At 37.3% G+C, this 16,243-nt stretch overlaps 1 protein-coding gene across 2 annotated transcripts; it reads right to left on the bottom strand.

The window, feature by feature from the left end:
- Positions 1 to 9,173: 9,173 nt before the first annotated feature.
- Positions 9,174 to 13,886, bottom strand: LOC141291327 (uncharacterized). 2 transcript variants are annotated; one of them, XM_073823501.1, is made up of 4 exons: positions 13,492 to 13,886; positions 12,862 to 12,974; positions 12,464 to 12,542; positions 9,174 to 9,461 (listed from the first exon to the last, which is right to left on the bottom strand). In XM_073823501.1, the coding sequence occupies exons 1-4, from the start codon at positions 13,859 to 13,861 to the stop codon at positions 9,313 to 9,315; spliced, it is 711 nt and encodes a 236-aa protein (XP_073679602.1). In that variant the 5' UTR covers positions 13,862 to 13,886; the 3' UTR covers positions 9,174 to 9,312. The 2 variants fall into 2 exon arrangements, with proteins under 2 accessions (XP_073679602.1, XP_073679601.1); XM_073823500.1 differs by having other exon boundaries at positions 9,174 to 9,464.
- Between the last annotated feature and the right edge of the window lie 2,357 nt (positions 13,887 to 16,243).

Genomic DNA, 16,243 nt, shown 5'->3' on the forward strand with positions numbered 1-16,243 from the left:
AATTCCATATTAAGATAAAATAAAACCTACTTTCCCATCTAATGAAAAACAACAGAAAACATTATTTATATAAGAAATGGTACTCACACCCTACAATATGGATCAAGTGTTTATAATCTACAAAGAAGCTGACAGTAAACTATCAACACAAAAACAGCAAAGAGAATCAAAGTGCAACATTCAATGGGGTGTGCTACACCCAAATAAAAATACCACACCCAAAATAAAGCCTGCAGCAAAACAGATCTGACACATGACGTGAATCACATTCTATTGTGAATGTTTCACTGATGACACAATCCAGTTACATGCAGCATATGTGAACTGTGTGAGTGTGTTTGTGTGTGACTGCCACTGTTGTGTACTTTTTCTTAGAGACCAGGAGACCAATATCTTGAAGCAGAAGTTTCTCTTTATTGAGATCCTAGCTGTTCGTCGCTGCAGTCATCAAAAAGTCGTCTGATTAAGGCATATACATTACAGTTTATATCCCTTTCCAGGGGGAGGATTACATAAAGGTGGAGACAATATAAACAAAGCATGCAAATGCAATACAGGAATCAGCCCATTACCAGAGTCCCCCCAGCCCTGATCTCATTTTCATAACAGTGTCATTCAAAGGCATAGGTCTGACAGTATTGCTTATACCTTTACATTATCATAGAGACAAAGGCAAGCTGTACATTGAGCTTAGAATTCACACTTAACTTGCGAAACCTGTTCAGAAACTGCAAGAGAACAGGAGCTGGTAGGAACCTCTTGCTACAAACTTTGCTTGAGAGAGTAATTTGTCTGGTATCCTCATATTTACCATAAATGAACAGAATCTTAAATTTGTAATCCTTCAGTCCCCCCTTTGAGAGTTCTAATAACTCTCATATAATACAAATTTAAACCTTCATAAGTCCATTCTATAGCCTATGTTGGTTAACATAAGCCCCATCTAGCAGTCATGTAACTTGAAGTTACAGGCACATATAACTTGTTCTATGTCTTGTTTAGGGTTGGGCATCGAGAACCGGTTCCAACTTGGAACCGTTAAAAAAATAACGATGCCAATGGAATTGTTTATAAAATTTGTTTTCGATTCCGATCATCGGTTCCAAACACGCAAGTTTTGGTTTCCATTGTGGCCACCGTGTTTCGGGAAGTGCTTGCCGTGTGCTTGTTCAGTTGCAGCTATGGAGCACGGTAAGTGGCGCTCAAAAGTGTGGCTTTATTTCACTCTAAAAAAGCCTGGGTCGGCACAGTGCAATACATGTGACAAAATGATATCTTGCACGGGAAGATGCACTTCCAATATGACGAAACACATACGCCTGCATGATGCCTGACGCCTGCCGGTGACACAATCTGTGGCAGACATGCTCATATTTCTGAACAACAACTGTTTTTAATGAATTAAGTTTATACATGGACAGAGAGTCCAGACTAGGGTGCAAGTTCTGCATATATAAATCTGTTTTTTGGTCTGGTGCAGAGGCATTCCTAATTTTCTCCTACATGGGCTGCAGCTCCTAAAACTAAAACTCATATTGAATCAAAATAAAATTATCCTCTGTGAAATCAAATGAGCCTGTGACATGTTTTGACTCCAGCCCACAAAGAATCGGAATTGAGAATCGAAAAGAACCAAAATCGAAAGGAAGAATCGGAATCAGAATCGTTCAAATCAAAACGATGCCCAACCCTAGTCTTGTTCTAGATTTACTTAGGCGTAATTGTTCTTTTCAGAACCATAACTGTTGAAACGTCGACAAGGGATGGTGAAATGACGTAAAAAATACATGAGGTCACAGAAAACTATGTAGCATAAGAGTGGAAGTCTTGAAGTCTATGGCGCCTGAATAGCTGTTAAACTGTCTGTTTACTGTAGTCCGTTTCCAACGTAGATTCACTCAGATGACTCTTTATATTGTGGTTTTATTTATTAGTGTAAACTTCTAGTGATCGTATAGTGTTTTTTCTTCTTAACCTTATCTTAATTTGACACATATAGACCAGTGAGGTGGGGATTAAAAGTACTAATGGGGAAAAACCTATGAGGAGGTCTTCACCACAGGATTGGCCCCTGAGGCCTGTTGCACTTCAGTTCTTTCCTGGGCTCCTCAATGGTCTGCGTGTCCTAGTCTGTCCCTTTAGGTATTGTGCACACTGTATAGTGTGAGACATGAGTTTCTTATGCAGAACAAAATACATGTATTTCCAAAACAATGCAATCACTACATTTCTGTCCTCTAATTAAACATCAGTCCTGGTAGACATCATAACAGAGGATGGGTGACTGAATAGAATATTCTGGAGTATAACAGTTATGGCTGTGAGTGTATACCAAGTGTCCCCAAGTGGGGGGAAGTGATAGTCAACTTCCCTTTGTTCTGTTTACAAAAAGTATTTCATCTTTGTTGTAGATTACTGGGGTAATTAAGAACTCACAGCCGTAACAGTAAGCACCTTAGCAAGCTGCCCCATGAGTTTGGTGTAGTGGGGAGGTTTTGTTTTAGCATTGCTAGCAGACTGTGTAAAAGCTGATTTACATTGTTCATTATCCTACGTATTTTTTGTTTTTCCTACATTCTTTCATCCTTTGTCCAGGTTTGCCACAGTAATGACAACTACCGTCCCTCTTAGGACATTTACGTTTCTGTTGGTTCTCTGTGTTGACCTTAAAGGATGATGCTGCAATCTTTACTCTGGCTTTAACATCAGAGTTTCTTTCCCACGTAGCTAACCTGTCCAAGTTGCTTTGCAGGGTTCTATTTGACCATGTGAGGTCTAAGAAAGGCAGTGCATTTCTATATTCTGTTAAAAGGCCATCAAACCATGTTCGAGCTAGTGGTCCTTTATCATCCAGTACCTTCTCTGGAGTGTCAGCTATTCCACTGTATGCTGCAGCTGACTGACAAAACCTTTCAGTGTACTCACTTACAGATTCATCCTTCTTCTGCACAGAGTTAGTGATTCTGGACCAGTCGGTTTTGGGTCCTATAATTTTCTTTAGAATTTTCAAAACACCTTCTCTCAAATCGCCTTTATTGGCATGTTGTAGTTCAGAAGTAACAGCAGACTCAAAACTGTTGAATTCAGATTCAGTTAGAATTTGTGACATCAGCTGTGTGACTTCTGCTAATGACATGTCATAGAGACGCATTTTGCTAATCAGTGCTCTTCTGAATTCAGAAAAACTTGTGCGTGCTGAAGTTAAGCTCTGGGACAATCTCTCTATATCTTTAGGTCCAAGCATTCTTGCAATTGCTTGTACTGGGACAACAGAAGACTTTGGAGAAACACTTTCAATTCCCTCAATTCCCTGAGATCTTCTCCTAACTCCACATACCTTCACTGAATTCACTGCATCTTTCTCCATTGTTACAGTATTGACACTGTCCTCTTGTCTACATGAAGACTGTAAGTCAGAATAGCTTTCATCTGACTGTTGGTCTTTTGAATCACTTTTGGTTGAGGCCTGGTTATGGCCCACCTTTTTAGTGAAACCGGACAATCTAGTGTGCAGTTGTTGGCTTTGTTCTTTCAACTTAGTGATAACCTGAGCTTGTTCTTGTGCTAACGATAAAGTAAATTCTCTGTGGCAGCAAATAATGCCTTTTAAGTTTTTTTCTTTCTGATACATGCCCCAAGTACCTTTTTGCACCAAACTTTTTCTGGATCAATACCAAATTTCTTTGTCAATTCCAATCTTACTGACTCAGTCACTATTGAGTCCATATGCTCTCCTAACAATGATTTAAACTCATCGTCTGTCCATAAAGGGGTTTCTAGTCCACCTTTCTCTGTTGTTGGACTCTTGGATCTCTTCATCTCCCGGTTGCAGCGATGACTCCGAGACTGTACGTGCGCGTTTAAGGTACCTAAACAACGACTGCTGCAACAGGGCCGAGGGCTGGGTTGGAAAATATGTGACGTCATTATGTTTTTTTAATTGAATCAATGTTGATTATGAAAGTGAGCATGCAGCATGAGAAAGATATTATACATCATGAGATGTGCAATATGTCTGGAGACATGGGTAAAACATTTTGACCACTTCATTAAGTTTTGTTTTGTAGTCTCTTTTTTTAAAGATTTTCGTTTTGTATAAATTGTATCTTAATTTTGATCAATGTTTTATCAACCAATTGCCTGTATTTAATAAATAACAAGCAAATATATAGCAGACAATGTAATAAGGCGCTGACACGATCACTTGCATTGCATGTGAACTGGAGGGCGCCAAACTCAGCTTGTGCCTCACAGATTTGAGAAATATAGGCTATCTCAGGGGCGGATCTACCGGGGTGGCACGGGGTGGCAATTGCCACCCTAAGAAAAAGCCTTGCCACCCCAGCACTAGTGTCCTAGTGTTCAAAAAAAAAAAGTTTACTCGACCGATTTACAGCAGCGACTCTGTATTTTGATGATATAAATAGCGTATAGTGTGACGAGCGTCCCAATCATCTATCAGCGTCGCCCTGGAAACCAAGGACGGACACCTGGAAGAGCTAGTCAGAAGCCATGCGATCAAGCGAAAACATGCCGGGAGGTTGTCGCATCAGTCCGCGATGGCTTGAAAACGACAAATACGAATTATGTTTAAAACGAGAACTCGGGGCTCGCAAAATCCCCAGCCCGACGTCCCGGGGCTATTGTGTTTTCCAGTCGGGCTACCAAAATGTTTGACCGGACTACCCGACGGACTATCGTAAAGTAGAGGGCTCCTGCGGGTTCTTAAAAACTCCTCAATTTAGTTGTATCAAATTTAAGGCCATAAAAAGTTTTAAATATGTTAAATAGAATAAGAAAATGCTTAATTATAATTTTAAGACGTCTTACAGTTGGGGGACGGAAAGACGAGAATCGCGATAGGGCTGGATAAAACTTCACAAGGCATTGATGTCACTGAATAAATATATGTACTGCATGTTTCAAAGTCAAAACCCGGCACGGATGTCTTTATATAAATATATCTGAAGGGAACAGACTGTCCTCAGAAACGTGTCCTTGGCATTTTAATTCTGTGCCTGATAAAACAGCGTTAATGCTGCTTTGAGTTCAGCCGTTACTATGGAAACCGTAATATTTCAGCGCTCCTACAGCGCCCTCTGGTGACAAAAGAATGAATTTGCAAATTTTCAGCTGTTTAGTCAGATTATTGCAAATATCGACCCACGTTTTTACCCAGCAAACACATAGAGTTGTAAATGTGAAACAAGTTAATGTGCTTTCTAAAAATCTAAACAATTAAGACAGTAATATTTATGTTTTAAATAAATATAATCAATTATATACTTGATTCATCGATTTTAATGGTATAAAGGCTGAAATGCCATTGTATAAAACGTTTTGTTTTTGTGAAAATCTGAATTATGAGTCATGTCATTTTATGGCTTAATATGTTACCGTACATTGTCCAACCCCACTCATACTGTGTTTGTTTTACTTGTGCAGCTCTTAAAAAGGGTCATAAATTGCCTTAAATTGAAAAATTGTAAATAGTAACATTGTAAATAGTGAAAAAAAATAATTCCTTCATATTTGTTTGTTTGTGTATTGAAAATATTTTTGATTGACATTTAGACTCCTATCTGATTTTCTATTTTTAAAAATATTGTCTTTTTTATTTGGGCTAGTTAAATTAATGTTATTATTAATTTTTTTTTTTTTTTTATAGTTTCTTTTTGACTACCTTTGAGTACTTTTAGGCTGAAATGTGAAATGTATTTGTGAAAAACTTGTTTTTGAACTGCAAGTTTTAGAATTTTAGTTTAGTACAATGTTTTTTTATTTTACAGTCATTTTATACCAGTCATTAATATGTTACCATAGACATTGCCTTACCCCACTCATACAGTGTTACTTTTATTTGTGCAGATACTCTGTAAATTATATTAATTATATATTTAAATTATAGAATTTGTTTACTGTATGTTGGCTATTTATATTAGGCAATGTTATATGCAATCCAGACAGTTGTTTTTCAATAGCACAATAACATCTGTTTTAAAATGAAGAACTCGTGTATGTGAACATGTCATTTACCACAGTGCTGGAAAATCTTGAAGATGCACCTTGGCAGTGGTTGAAAAGTGCTTGAATTTTACTTTGGTGCTAGAACCCTGACAACTGTAATCTCAACAACAATATGTCTGCAACTGTACACATGTGCACCAAAGCTGTTTGTGAATGGTTTAATAAACTGCTGGTCATAACCTTGTTACACCAAAATTTGTTATTTAGTTTTAGGTCCATGCAAATTTGTTGGTTTGTTAAAAAAAGAAGAGAGACTTAAAGGGACTTTTGTTGCTTTACTTGTACTAAAATTATTGAATTTGTTTTCATGTCTCATCCAAGATATTTGAATACTTGAAAAGGTCATTTTGTTGCTCTTGTTGCACTGAATAATGTGATTTATTTTATTCATTTAGAAGATATTTGTTGGTGATTTAAATGTGGTTTCTGTACATTTATTATGTTTTTGACTTAAGGATTGTCTTGCTTTGTAAATTAAACTTGGCATAGACTTAAACTCGCTACAGTTTTGCATATAACTCAATAAAGAGAAGTTAAATAAGAATAGCGTTCCTTGAATCCACAAAAAACATGCAAGGATGCTTGCTTCAGTGTTGCCACCCCTCATAATTTTAATGCCACCCCCTTGCCACCCCATGAATAATTTTCTAGATCCGCCCCTGGGCTATCTATTATAGAAAGTTTGAAATGTCTACTTTTAAATGAAAATATTCAAATATTCATCTGAATATGTAATCATATGAAATGTGCATTTCTTTCTGACGTTCATGACGAGACCACATCGTCAACTTCATCTTTGCTGCGACACAGAAAACACCAGTTTATTAATAAATAATTAAATGTCTCCTTGTGGTCCTGCGCTTGAGTGCGGCTATATTACGTAAACGCTCATCTATCGGGTATATAGCCTAAGTAATAAAATTAATATAAAGAGGTGATTTGTCCACGAATGGCTTAAATGAACAACTATACTAGTCGAATAGAAAAAACTTTAGTCGGAGGCAGCCCTTATTCCACATATTTGCAGGCCATTCTGGGTTGAGCGAGCGACCCTGAGGGTAATGAGCAAGCGGAATATTCAGAAATGCGCTCTCTGCTCACATGCTCTGATCGGAACAAACCCGAACCACTGTCTGCTGAACTTGCGCAGAAACATCAAAGACTGGTTAGACATAACCAGCTTTTTAAAATGAACTTTTTAAAACTAACATTTAGACTATTTTAGTACAAATTATGAGCTTACTGCCGATTTTTTTTATATAATTCTTGACAAAATTAGAATATATTAAAAAAAAAGTATTTTTTTTTTTTTTGAAGAAAAATTTTGGATGGGCCTGTTGAAAAGTGGGTGGGCCTCACACAAAGAGCAGCCTAGGGGCCCCTGACAACCTTAATTCGCCCCTGTATAGCCTATATATATATGCGTGTGTGTATCAGCTAAAGTAAAAAGGAGACGTTCTGACAGCGTCTTTACATCCATTTTGACCGCTCTCAGCACCCATACCGTAAGTGCGCGATTAGACGCGCAAACAAAAAAAAAGTGTGGCTTGCGTGACCTTGTATTTTCAAGACACGGCTGACGTGACCGCAGTCATTATTGTTCTAATGTATTCTACTGTGTCTATGCGTCCACAGATGATCACTAGTCAATGTTCGTCTTTACATCAGCCGCGGATCTGCGTGTGTTTGGACCCTCTGCAGTTCGTGGACCCTTTAGTTAAAGCTTGCCCTTTAAATGAGCCGACCTACGGCTCGCTGTAGCATCCCAAAAGCGGCCGTCCATAATACATGGCTAAAGTTAGGCGAATCCCCCACCCGCTGTAGTCCAAATGAGCCGTTTCGTTAAAGTTCTTGAAAAGGGATTTTTTAAAAACTAAATATCTCCCTTTGGAGTGAAATTTGAGATTTGTAACTTTGTAGATGTTTTTTATGCCCAAACATACGCACCACACACTGGCTAAAGTTCAAAAAGTAAAAAAGCATAATAGGACCCCTTTAAACCACACTGGGAATCATTAGGACGACCTTCGTCTGAAAATGTATTAAATAATTTAGCTTTTCTCATTTGCCACTTAATTCTACAACATAAAAAAAGATTAATATTTTTTATCTTGTAAACTACCTATATACAGCATGTTAGCCTTTATGCACGTGTGTATGTGGGACAGAGGAGAACACGTCCGCATCACAACATGCTGCCCATATCATAAATAAAAGCACATGACAGACAATTGTTGGAGAACACCTGAAATGCGCAACCGAATGAACGATACTCATGTGTAGTTGCAGTACACCATCCGCGGTTCAGCTGCTTGCGCATCCAGTGTGAAACCAGCGTAAGAGATTGAGAATTTTTAACCAAAAATTATATTATAGACTTTTCATTAAGACTCTAAAGAATCATATGAACTTGGAAAATGGGCATCCGATGACCCCTTTATTGAAAAGCCTCTTACAAACACTAGTGAAACGAAAAACATTGATCAACCTTAGTGAAATTCATTCATATGGATAACTGAAAAACCTCTTACATACAGTAGTGAAGGCATTCATAAACATTAGCGAAATGCTTTCTTATGCGAAAAACCTCTTACAAACACCAAGGTTGATCAATGTTTTTACTAGCGTATGTAAGAGTTTTTTTTTTAATTATGCATATGAATGAATTTCATTATCGCTGATCAATGTGTTTATTTCACTTGTGTTTGTAAAATGCTTTTCAATAATTATGGCTGATACGGCCCCTCATACCCTTCCTGGCCAACTTGGTGGATAATGAATATACTCTTGAGTCAGGACAGAAAACATCCATTTTGTCTGCTCTCCAAAACCAGTCCGCAGAGTTTCATCTGATATCTAAAAATAATTATTTTAACTGGTCTCCAGAACTGTATTAGGCTAACTAAAAGCAAGCAGCGACGAAGGGATGATTCTATAAAAAATTGAGCAAAGTTTGAATTATCTTATGTATGTGTTGTTCTACCAAACTGCTTTCCAACAACAACCCATAAAACCTTGAAAATATTCATAAAGACAAATATTCCATGAAACACTTCAATCATAAGATTAAACAATTGCCAGCACTGATAGAAGAAGAAAATATAAATATTTAAAGATCTTAAATGATAACAAATAATTACCATGAATTGGAACTATTGTGAATATTTATTATTAAATAATGGAATATTATGAATATTTATAATTGAGTAATTATTACAACATACATTTTTTTAATTTTTTTTTTTTTTTTTTTACAATTTAATAAAATAGTATATTTTTTAACAATCAATAATATAATGAATAGTAGCTATTATTAATAGACATTTTACTATCATTTAAAATAACTGGATTTTGATAGATGTGGTCTTTCAGTTTCTTCTCAACCAAGCAAAAGGTGTCGACCGTCTTGAAGGAATCATTTGTGTTGTGTTCATCTGCTGATAAAGGAAAAGAAGAGTGTTGTATTATTAGTGCTTTTGTCAGTTAAGTGACCAAAATTTGTGGCACAAATATATTAAATTCAGCAATATGGAAATAAAACTAAATACATTCACCTCAATAGCCATTTCTAAACTAAATTTAACTCTATTAAAAATACATACAAAATGCAATTCATACAATGACTTGAAATCACTGTGAAAATGATGTTATTTTTTAATTAAAATCAATGAACTTTTCTTAAATATATAATTTAAGGAGTCTGGCATAATGTTTTAATATGTGATGCGATCTAGGAACGCCCAACACGGTGAAATTTGACCTTTTTTAGATTTTGATCCTATATGAAAGACTGGTTCAAGCCCTTTCTAAAACTGAACATAAAGCAATAACATCTTAAGTTGGCTGATAGCTATGAATTTCGTATTTAAAGTGAGATGGGTCTCACTTTCACTTCACAGGTTTAACGAGAGTTGTCTGTCAAATCAGGAGCGATATTCTGCATCATTACACAAACAGTTTTCCGTTGTTTATCATGGGCATAGTCTAGTCTCTGAATTTTTGATCACCCCTTGTATGTTTAGATAGCAAACAGTACCTTGTAGTTTACATTTAGAAAAGCAAGCGCAGTGCAACTGTTCGTGCACCTGTGTATATAACAGACTGTCATCGGACTCCTCCTCTTTAGTAACTAAATCATCCGATCCTTCATCTCTGGATGTGAAATCGTCCTTTATAACATCATTTACGTCACTGACATCACCAAGATTAAGTAGATTGAAATGAGTAAGATTGTTTAAAGGTCCCATATTGTACACATTTCTGGAGGTTTATTTTAGTTGTTGATGTCCTTAAGAATATATATTTGCGGTATAAGTGCCAAAATCCATCTCAATATATTTTTACAGCTCCTTTTTTAGGAGCTTTGTCAAAAACAGGTCGATTTTGGCCCATCTAATTAATATTCATGAGCCTCTCTTCTGATTGGCCTGTTGTTTTCTGAGTGACGCACAGCCAGGCCAATCACAGGTAACTACAGTCATGTATGCTGTAAGCGAGCTCAGAGCAATAGAGAGAGCCTAGCCTGCTGATACTCAACAGGATATTTCAGAATGATCATTAATGTTTTTTCTTTTTCAAACACCGAATGCAGTAAGCTACATAACTGTTGCTTCAGTAAAGCCCCTTTCACAATTGGGGGCTTATTCTGGAAAATTACGGGAATGAGAGCTGTGTGAACAAAAGCCAGAACCATAAAGGCAGTGTTGTAGTGATGATGCACGTTACCATGCGACTCTTCACAACGAAAAAATACGTGCAAAGTGGAATGAAGCAGCGATCGGGCAGAGCCAGCTCCTCACTATCAGCGCTGAAGCACAGTTTGTTCAGGTTAGTTTCAGTTTAGTGAATCGTACGCGTCGCATTACATCTCACAACCAAACGTAATCTCACATTATCCGTGTATTTACCGGAATCGCTGAGTGAAAGAGGCTGAAGTTGACGTGCCAGTGGTCTCTTATATTCACGTTGTTCTGAAGCCTGTGCAATGATGTAGTTTCGACATCTATCGACTGAACAGGGTTTTCTCGACTTGTTTTTGTGTTGTTGTTGCTCAACAATGGAATGGATGCGTTGTTGTCTGGGTTTGACAAAAGGAGGGTGGGACGGTGGTTGGTGTTCGGGGTGGTGACTGAAGGCGGTGACTGAGTAGATCGGATGTCACATCGTTACGGAAGTCACAGCGGCTCATGAAAATGAACAGCTACTTTAAGCAGGCTGTGTGCAGTTTACTGTGGATTGACTGTTTTGAAACTCATATGGTAGTTACATAGCCCCTAGACCTCAGTTATCATGAAAAAAGCCAGGAAATTTCGATTTTGACAATATGGGACCTTTAAGTTTTGAACTCCATTCAGCCGTTCTCCTGTTCTGACGATATCACTTTTAGCATAGCTTAGCATAGATCATTGAATCCTATTAGACCAATAGCATCACATTCAAAAATGACCAGTTTCGATATTTGTCCTATTTAAAACTTGACTCTTCTGGAGTTATATCGTGTACTAAGACCGGCAGAAAATGTAAAGCTGCGATTTTCTAAGCGGATAAGATTAGGAACTACACTCCCATTCTGGCGTAGTAGTAAAGGAAGTTTGCTGCCGTAACATGGCCGAAGCAGGTGCAGTAATATCACGCAGCACAACGTGACCAACTGTATGCACAGGGAATGTTCCTCATTGGAAGTTACCTAGCTGGGAACTAATTTCAAGCAATGCGCGATATTACTGCGCCCGCTTCGTCCATATTACGGCAGCAAACTTCCTTGACTATTACGCCGGAATGGGAGTGTAGGTCCTAATCTTATTGGCCTAGAAAATCGCATCTTTACATTTTCCGCCGGTCTTAGTACACAATATAACTACAGAAGAGGCAAGTTTTAAATAGGACAAATATGGAAACTCGTTGGTCATTTTTGAACGCGATGCTATTGGTCTAATAGGAATCAATGATCTATGCTAAGCTATGCTAAAAGTGATATCGCCAGAACAGGAGAACGGCTGAATGGATTTCAAAACGGTAAAAATCAACTTTTTAACTTGGGGGGAGTTGGAGAATGAGCCTATTTCCAAAAAAAGTGGAGTGTTCCTTTAAGTCTTTGTTTGTTAAATCTGCTTGCTGCAATGAATAGCCAATTTTCTGCACTAAACAAGTGAATTTTGCCAAGATATTTTCAGAGATGGTAGACAAGATGTTATAGAATAATAATTGAATGAAAACCTCATTTTGACAAAAAAATTTGACTTTTTTTTCCGAATGGTTTTGGTTTAAAATATGTGAAAACTCTTTTACATTTCAAATGACACACAAACAATATTACATTTCTTAAAAATATCTGATAAAGTGACAATTCAAGTTTAGCACAGGTTGTAAAATGTAAGAAAAAGCTAACTATATTTGTCCATGATACAAAACCCAGGGTCAACTTTAGTGAACTGACCTCCACTGGTTGTTGAGATGAGAGTTGCGTTCACATCTGAATTCCCTGCACCATCACCAGCATCAGGATTATTTGGTGTCTTTAGGAGAAAGACATTGAACATTGAGAATTAAATTACTCTCAGCAATTATCTGTTATTGCAACTGCACATGAGCCTTTTTTACATACCAAAATATCATACAAATCAATCAATGTTACTGTATAACCACTATATAATACAATGATATTATGAATCAAGGAACATAATGAACGACACATTTGTGATATTAATGCGAGCCCTTTGTGAGCAAAGTATCTCAAAACTCCACTGTAAAATACATAGTCCTCACTTGATCACTGCTGTTAATAAGTGTCACAAAAACAGAAGTGCTGCTACACTTTACTCTATCAATACTTACCTTTTGACATATGCAGTTGATGACACCAATGATGGCCAAAAGGACAACTACAGTAAACAATGCGATGCCCACTGCAATCACTTCCAGGCCGATTGTCCAGGAAGTCTCTTTGCCTTTGATAGGAAAATCGGTATTGAACAAAAACAACTAGAAAATTAAGTTTAAGGGCAACTTTAGATCTTAAAATGTAGACAGGTTGCTAAGGCATTGCTATTAGAGTACTATGGTTATAGAGAGTTTGTCAGCTATAGCTGCTAGAGAGTAGGCTACTAGGAACGATAGGCAGTAAAAAGTGTGTTAAAAGAAAGAGAGGGCAATGAAAGTAAATGATACATCCCAAATAAATGTCCACCTGTCGATCACATCAGATTGAAGTATTTTTTTTTTCTTAATTCGAGAAGCTGTTCCACTCAAACATACTTCATAGGGAAGAATGTTTCATGCAGCCTTTAGGAATCTAAACCTCTACAACAGGTTTGGGGGGTAGTTTTTGGATTTATAAAGTCAAAGACAGATAGCAGTGACATTGAAGTGGTGTTTTCCCAACATAGAGAAAGAACATACAGAAACTGACACTCTGGTGAAATATAACAAAAAAATGACAGCACTTTAGACAGATTAATGACCCACCGTAGACTACAACGAGCATTTGGACCACATTGTTGGCAATAATTTCGACAAAGTAACATCCTAATTCACTGTCATCAAGCGGAGTTACAGAAGCGCTGTTATTCTCAATCTGGAATAAAAAGGTAGAAGAGCTCGCGTTGCAGCCCTTCTCCTCAGGTGAACAGTAGACGAAGATCAGTTTCCGATTTTCGCAGTTTCTCCATGCTTCGTATGTGACTCGACGGACATTCATAAATTCAAATTTCTCATTATATAAAATTTTCTCTCCCCGTTGCACCTCCACTCTCTGTAAATCAGTCGCAGCACTACAGTTACACGAAGAACTGAATCCACCTGCCCTGACGGCGATCATTAATGCAAAAACGCTCATAACGCTCACGAGCCCTTCTGGTTTAGTCATATTATTTTTTTTCTCTGAAGAGAATGCGGTGGCCTAACTATATATATATACTAGAGACAGAGCGACCACGCCCACCAGGGAAGCGTCACGCACAAGGACTTTTGCCGTCAGTCTAGTCTGGCTTCTCCTCTACACGAGACTGAAAAACCACACCTAACGCTCTCCATTGAATTTGCCTTGTCATTTCTGACCCAATAGTGACTTATAACAAAAAACAGTGCAATGTCTAAATGGCATGGTGTACAGTAAACAAGCTAAAACCACCAGAACTACGTTTTTAAAAGCTGTGAGATTGTGAGATTAGTAGTTTTGAAAATGTACCACTTGCTTGAGAAAATAATACCAGACCAATTATAAAAAAACTGTAATGGGCTAGTTTCCATTTTCCTAAATTTCCCAGGTTTAATAATGAAATATATAATTTGCAGCGTATTTATACTGCTTCATAAATAAAGTTATTTATTTAAAGTAGACTGATAAATTTCCCAACAACAGTGTTCAATATTCTGTGCCTTAGACTGAATGAAGTTTAATGAAGCTTGACCAAGTTTTTAAAGAATAACAGGCAAAATGTGTAGATAAGTATGTCAAGAGTAGTAGTAGTAGTATTTTTTATTATTGGTTTGGTACAATTTTTCACAAGGAAATCACAACAAATCATCAAAAGTTCACTTTTTTCAAACATTTTCAGTTGTTTTAGTACAGTACACATCACAAAATACGTGTTTCATCTATATAAATGTTTTATTCACAGTAACTGCCTTTCATAAAGCTCTTACTGTCCAACTTTTCATGGGCCCATGAATTTGATAGATATTACAATTCAGTAACAGGACAAATTGCATTATTATCCCAATTGGTGGCGCTATATCTCAGTTGCCTTTGAGGGTGTGTTAAAAATTCTACTGGGGCCTCATTCCCAAGCCACTTGACTTTCACCATATAATATTACAACCGTTTTTACCATAGCATTTTAAAGTAATGGACCCATGAATTTGACATGTGACAATTACAGATGAACTATTGCATTTATGGCCCAATTGGTGGCGTTATATCTCAGCTGCCTTTAAGGGTGCATTACAAATTCCACTGCCGCCTTATTCCCAAGGCATTTGACTGTCACCATATAAAATTACAGTCATTTCTATGTTAGCATTTTGATGTTATGGACCCATCAATTTGACAGTCATGAAAATTCAGTAATAGGCCGAATTGCATTATAGTCCCAATTGGTGGCGCTATATCTCAGCTTCCTTTAAGGGTGTCTTAGAAATTCCACTGAGGCCTTATCCTAAAGCCACTTAGCTGTCACCATACAAAATTACAATAATTTCTAAGGTAGCATTTACAAGTTATGGGCCCATAAATTTGATAGATATGACAATACAGTAACAGCACAAATTGCATCATTGGTCCAATTGATTGTGTTATATCTCAGTTGCCTTTGAGGGTGCGTTAAAAATTCTACTGAGGCCTCATTCTGAATGTGCTTGACTGTCACAATACAAAAATCCAATCATTTTTATTGTAGCATTTTGAAGTTACGAACCCAAGAATTTGACCGTTATTACAATTCAGTAATAGGAGAATTTGCATTATTGGCTCAATTGGTGGCGCTATATCTCAGCTGCCTTTAAGGGTGCATTGCAAATTTTACTGGGGGCTTATTTCCAAGGCACTCGACTGTCACCATACAAAAATTCCATAATTTTTACATCAGCATTTTGAAGTTATGGACCCATGAATTTGACAGATGACAATTCATTAACAATACAAATTGCATTATTGGCCCATTTAGAGGCATTATATCTCAGCTGCCTTTGAGGGTGCATTACAAATTCCACTAAGGGCTTATTCCCCAGGCACTTGACTGTCGCCATACAAAATTACAATCATTTTCACGGTAGCATTTTAAAGCTATGGACCCAAGAATTTGACAAGTGACATTATAGACGAGCTATTGCATTTATGGCCCAAATGGAGGGGGCTGTATCACAGCTGTCCTTGAGGGTGTGCTAAAATTTTCGGAAGGGGCTTAGCTCATTGGGTATAAGCCCCTAGTGAAACTTTCAGCACACCCTCAAGGACAGCTGAGATATAGCGCCACCAATTGGGCCAAAATGCAATTTGTCCTGTTAACGAATTGTCATATCTGTCAAATTCATTGGTCTATATAACATCAAAATACTACCGTAGAAATGACTGTAATTTTGTATGGTGACAGTCAAGTGGCTTGGTAAAAAAGGCCTCAGTGGAATTTCTAACGCACCCTCAAAAGCAGCTAAGATATAGCTCCACCATTTAGGCCATGAATGCAATAGCTTGTCTATAATTGTCACATATATCAAATTC

Source organism: Garra rufa, chromosome 18 (genome assembly GCF_049309525.1).
Source record: "Garra rufa chromosome 18, GarRuf1.0, whole genome shotgun sequence".
NCBI classification, from domain to species: domain Eukaryota; kingdom Metazoa; phylum Chordata; class Actinopteri; order Cypriniformes; family Cyprinidae; genus Garra; species Garra rufa.

Excerpts from the sequence above, each read along its gene's own strand:
- LOC141291327 (XM_073823500.1), bottom strand. The coding sequence starts at position 13,861 with ATGAGCGTTTTTGCATTAATGATCGCCGTCAGGGCAGGTGGATTCAGT. Across the intron at positions 12,543-12,861 it reads TCAACTGCATATGTCAAAAG|ACACCAAATAATCCTGATGC; the intron begins GTAAGTATTGAT and ends TTTCTCCTAAAG. Across the intron at positions 9,465-12,463 it reads CATCTCAACAACCAGTGGAG|CAGATGAACACAACACAAAT; the intron begins GTCAGTTCACTA and ends TTCCTTTATCAG.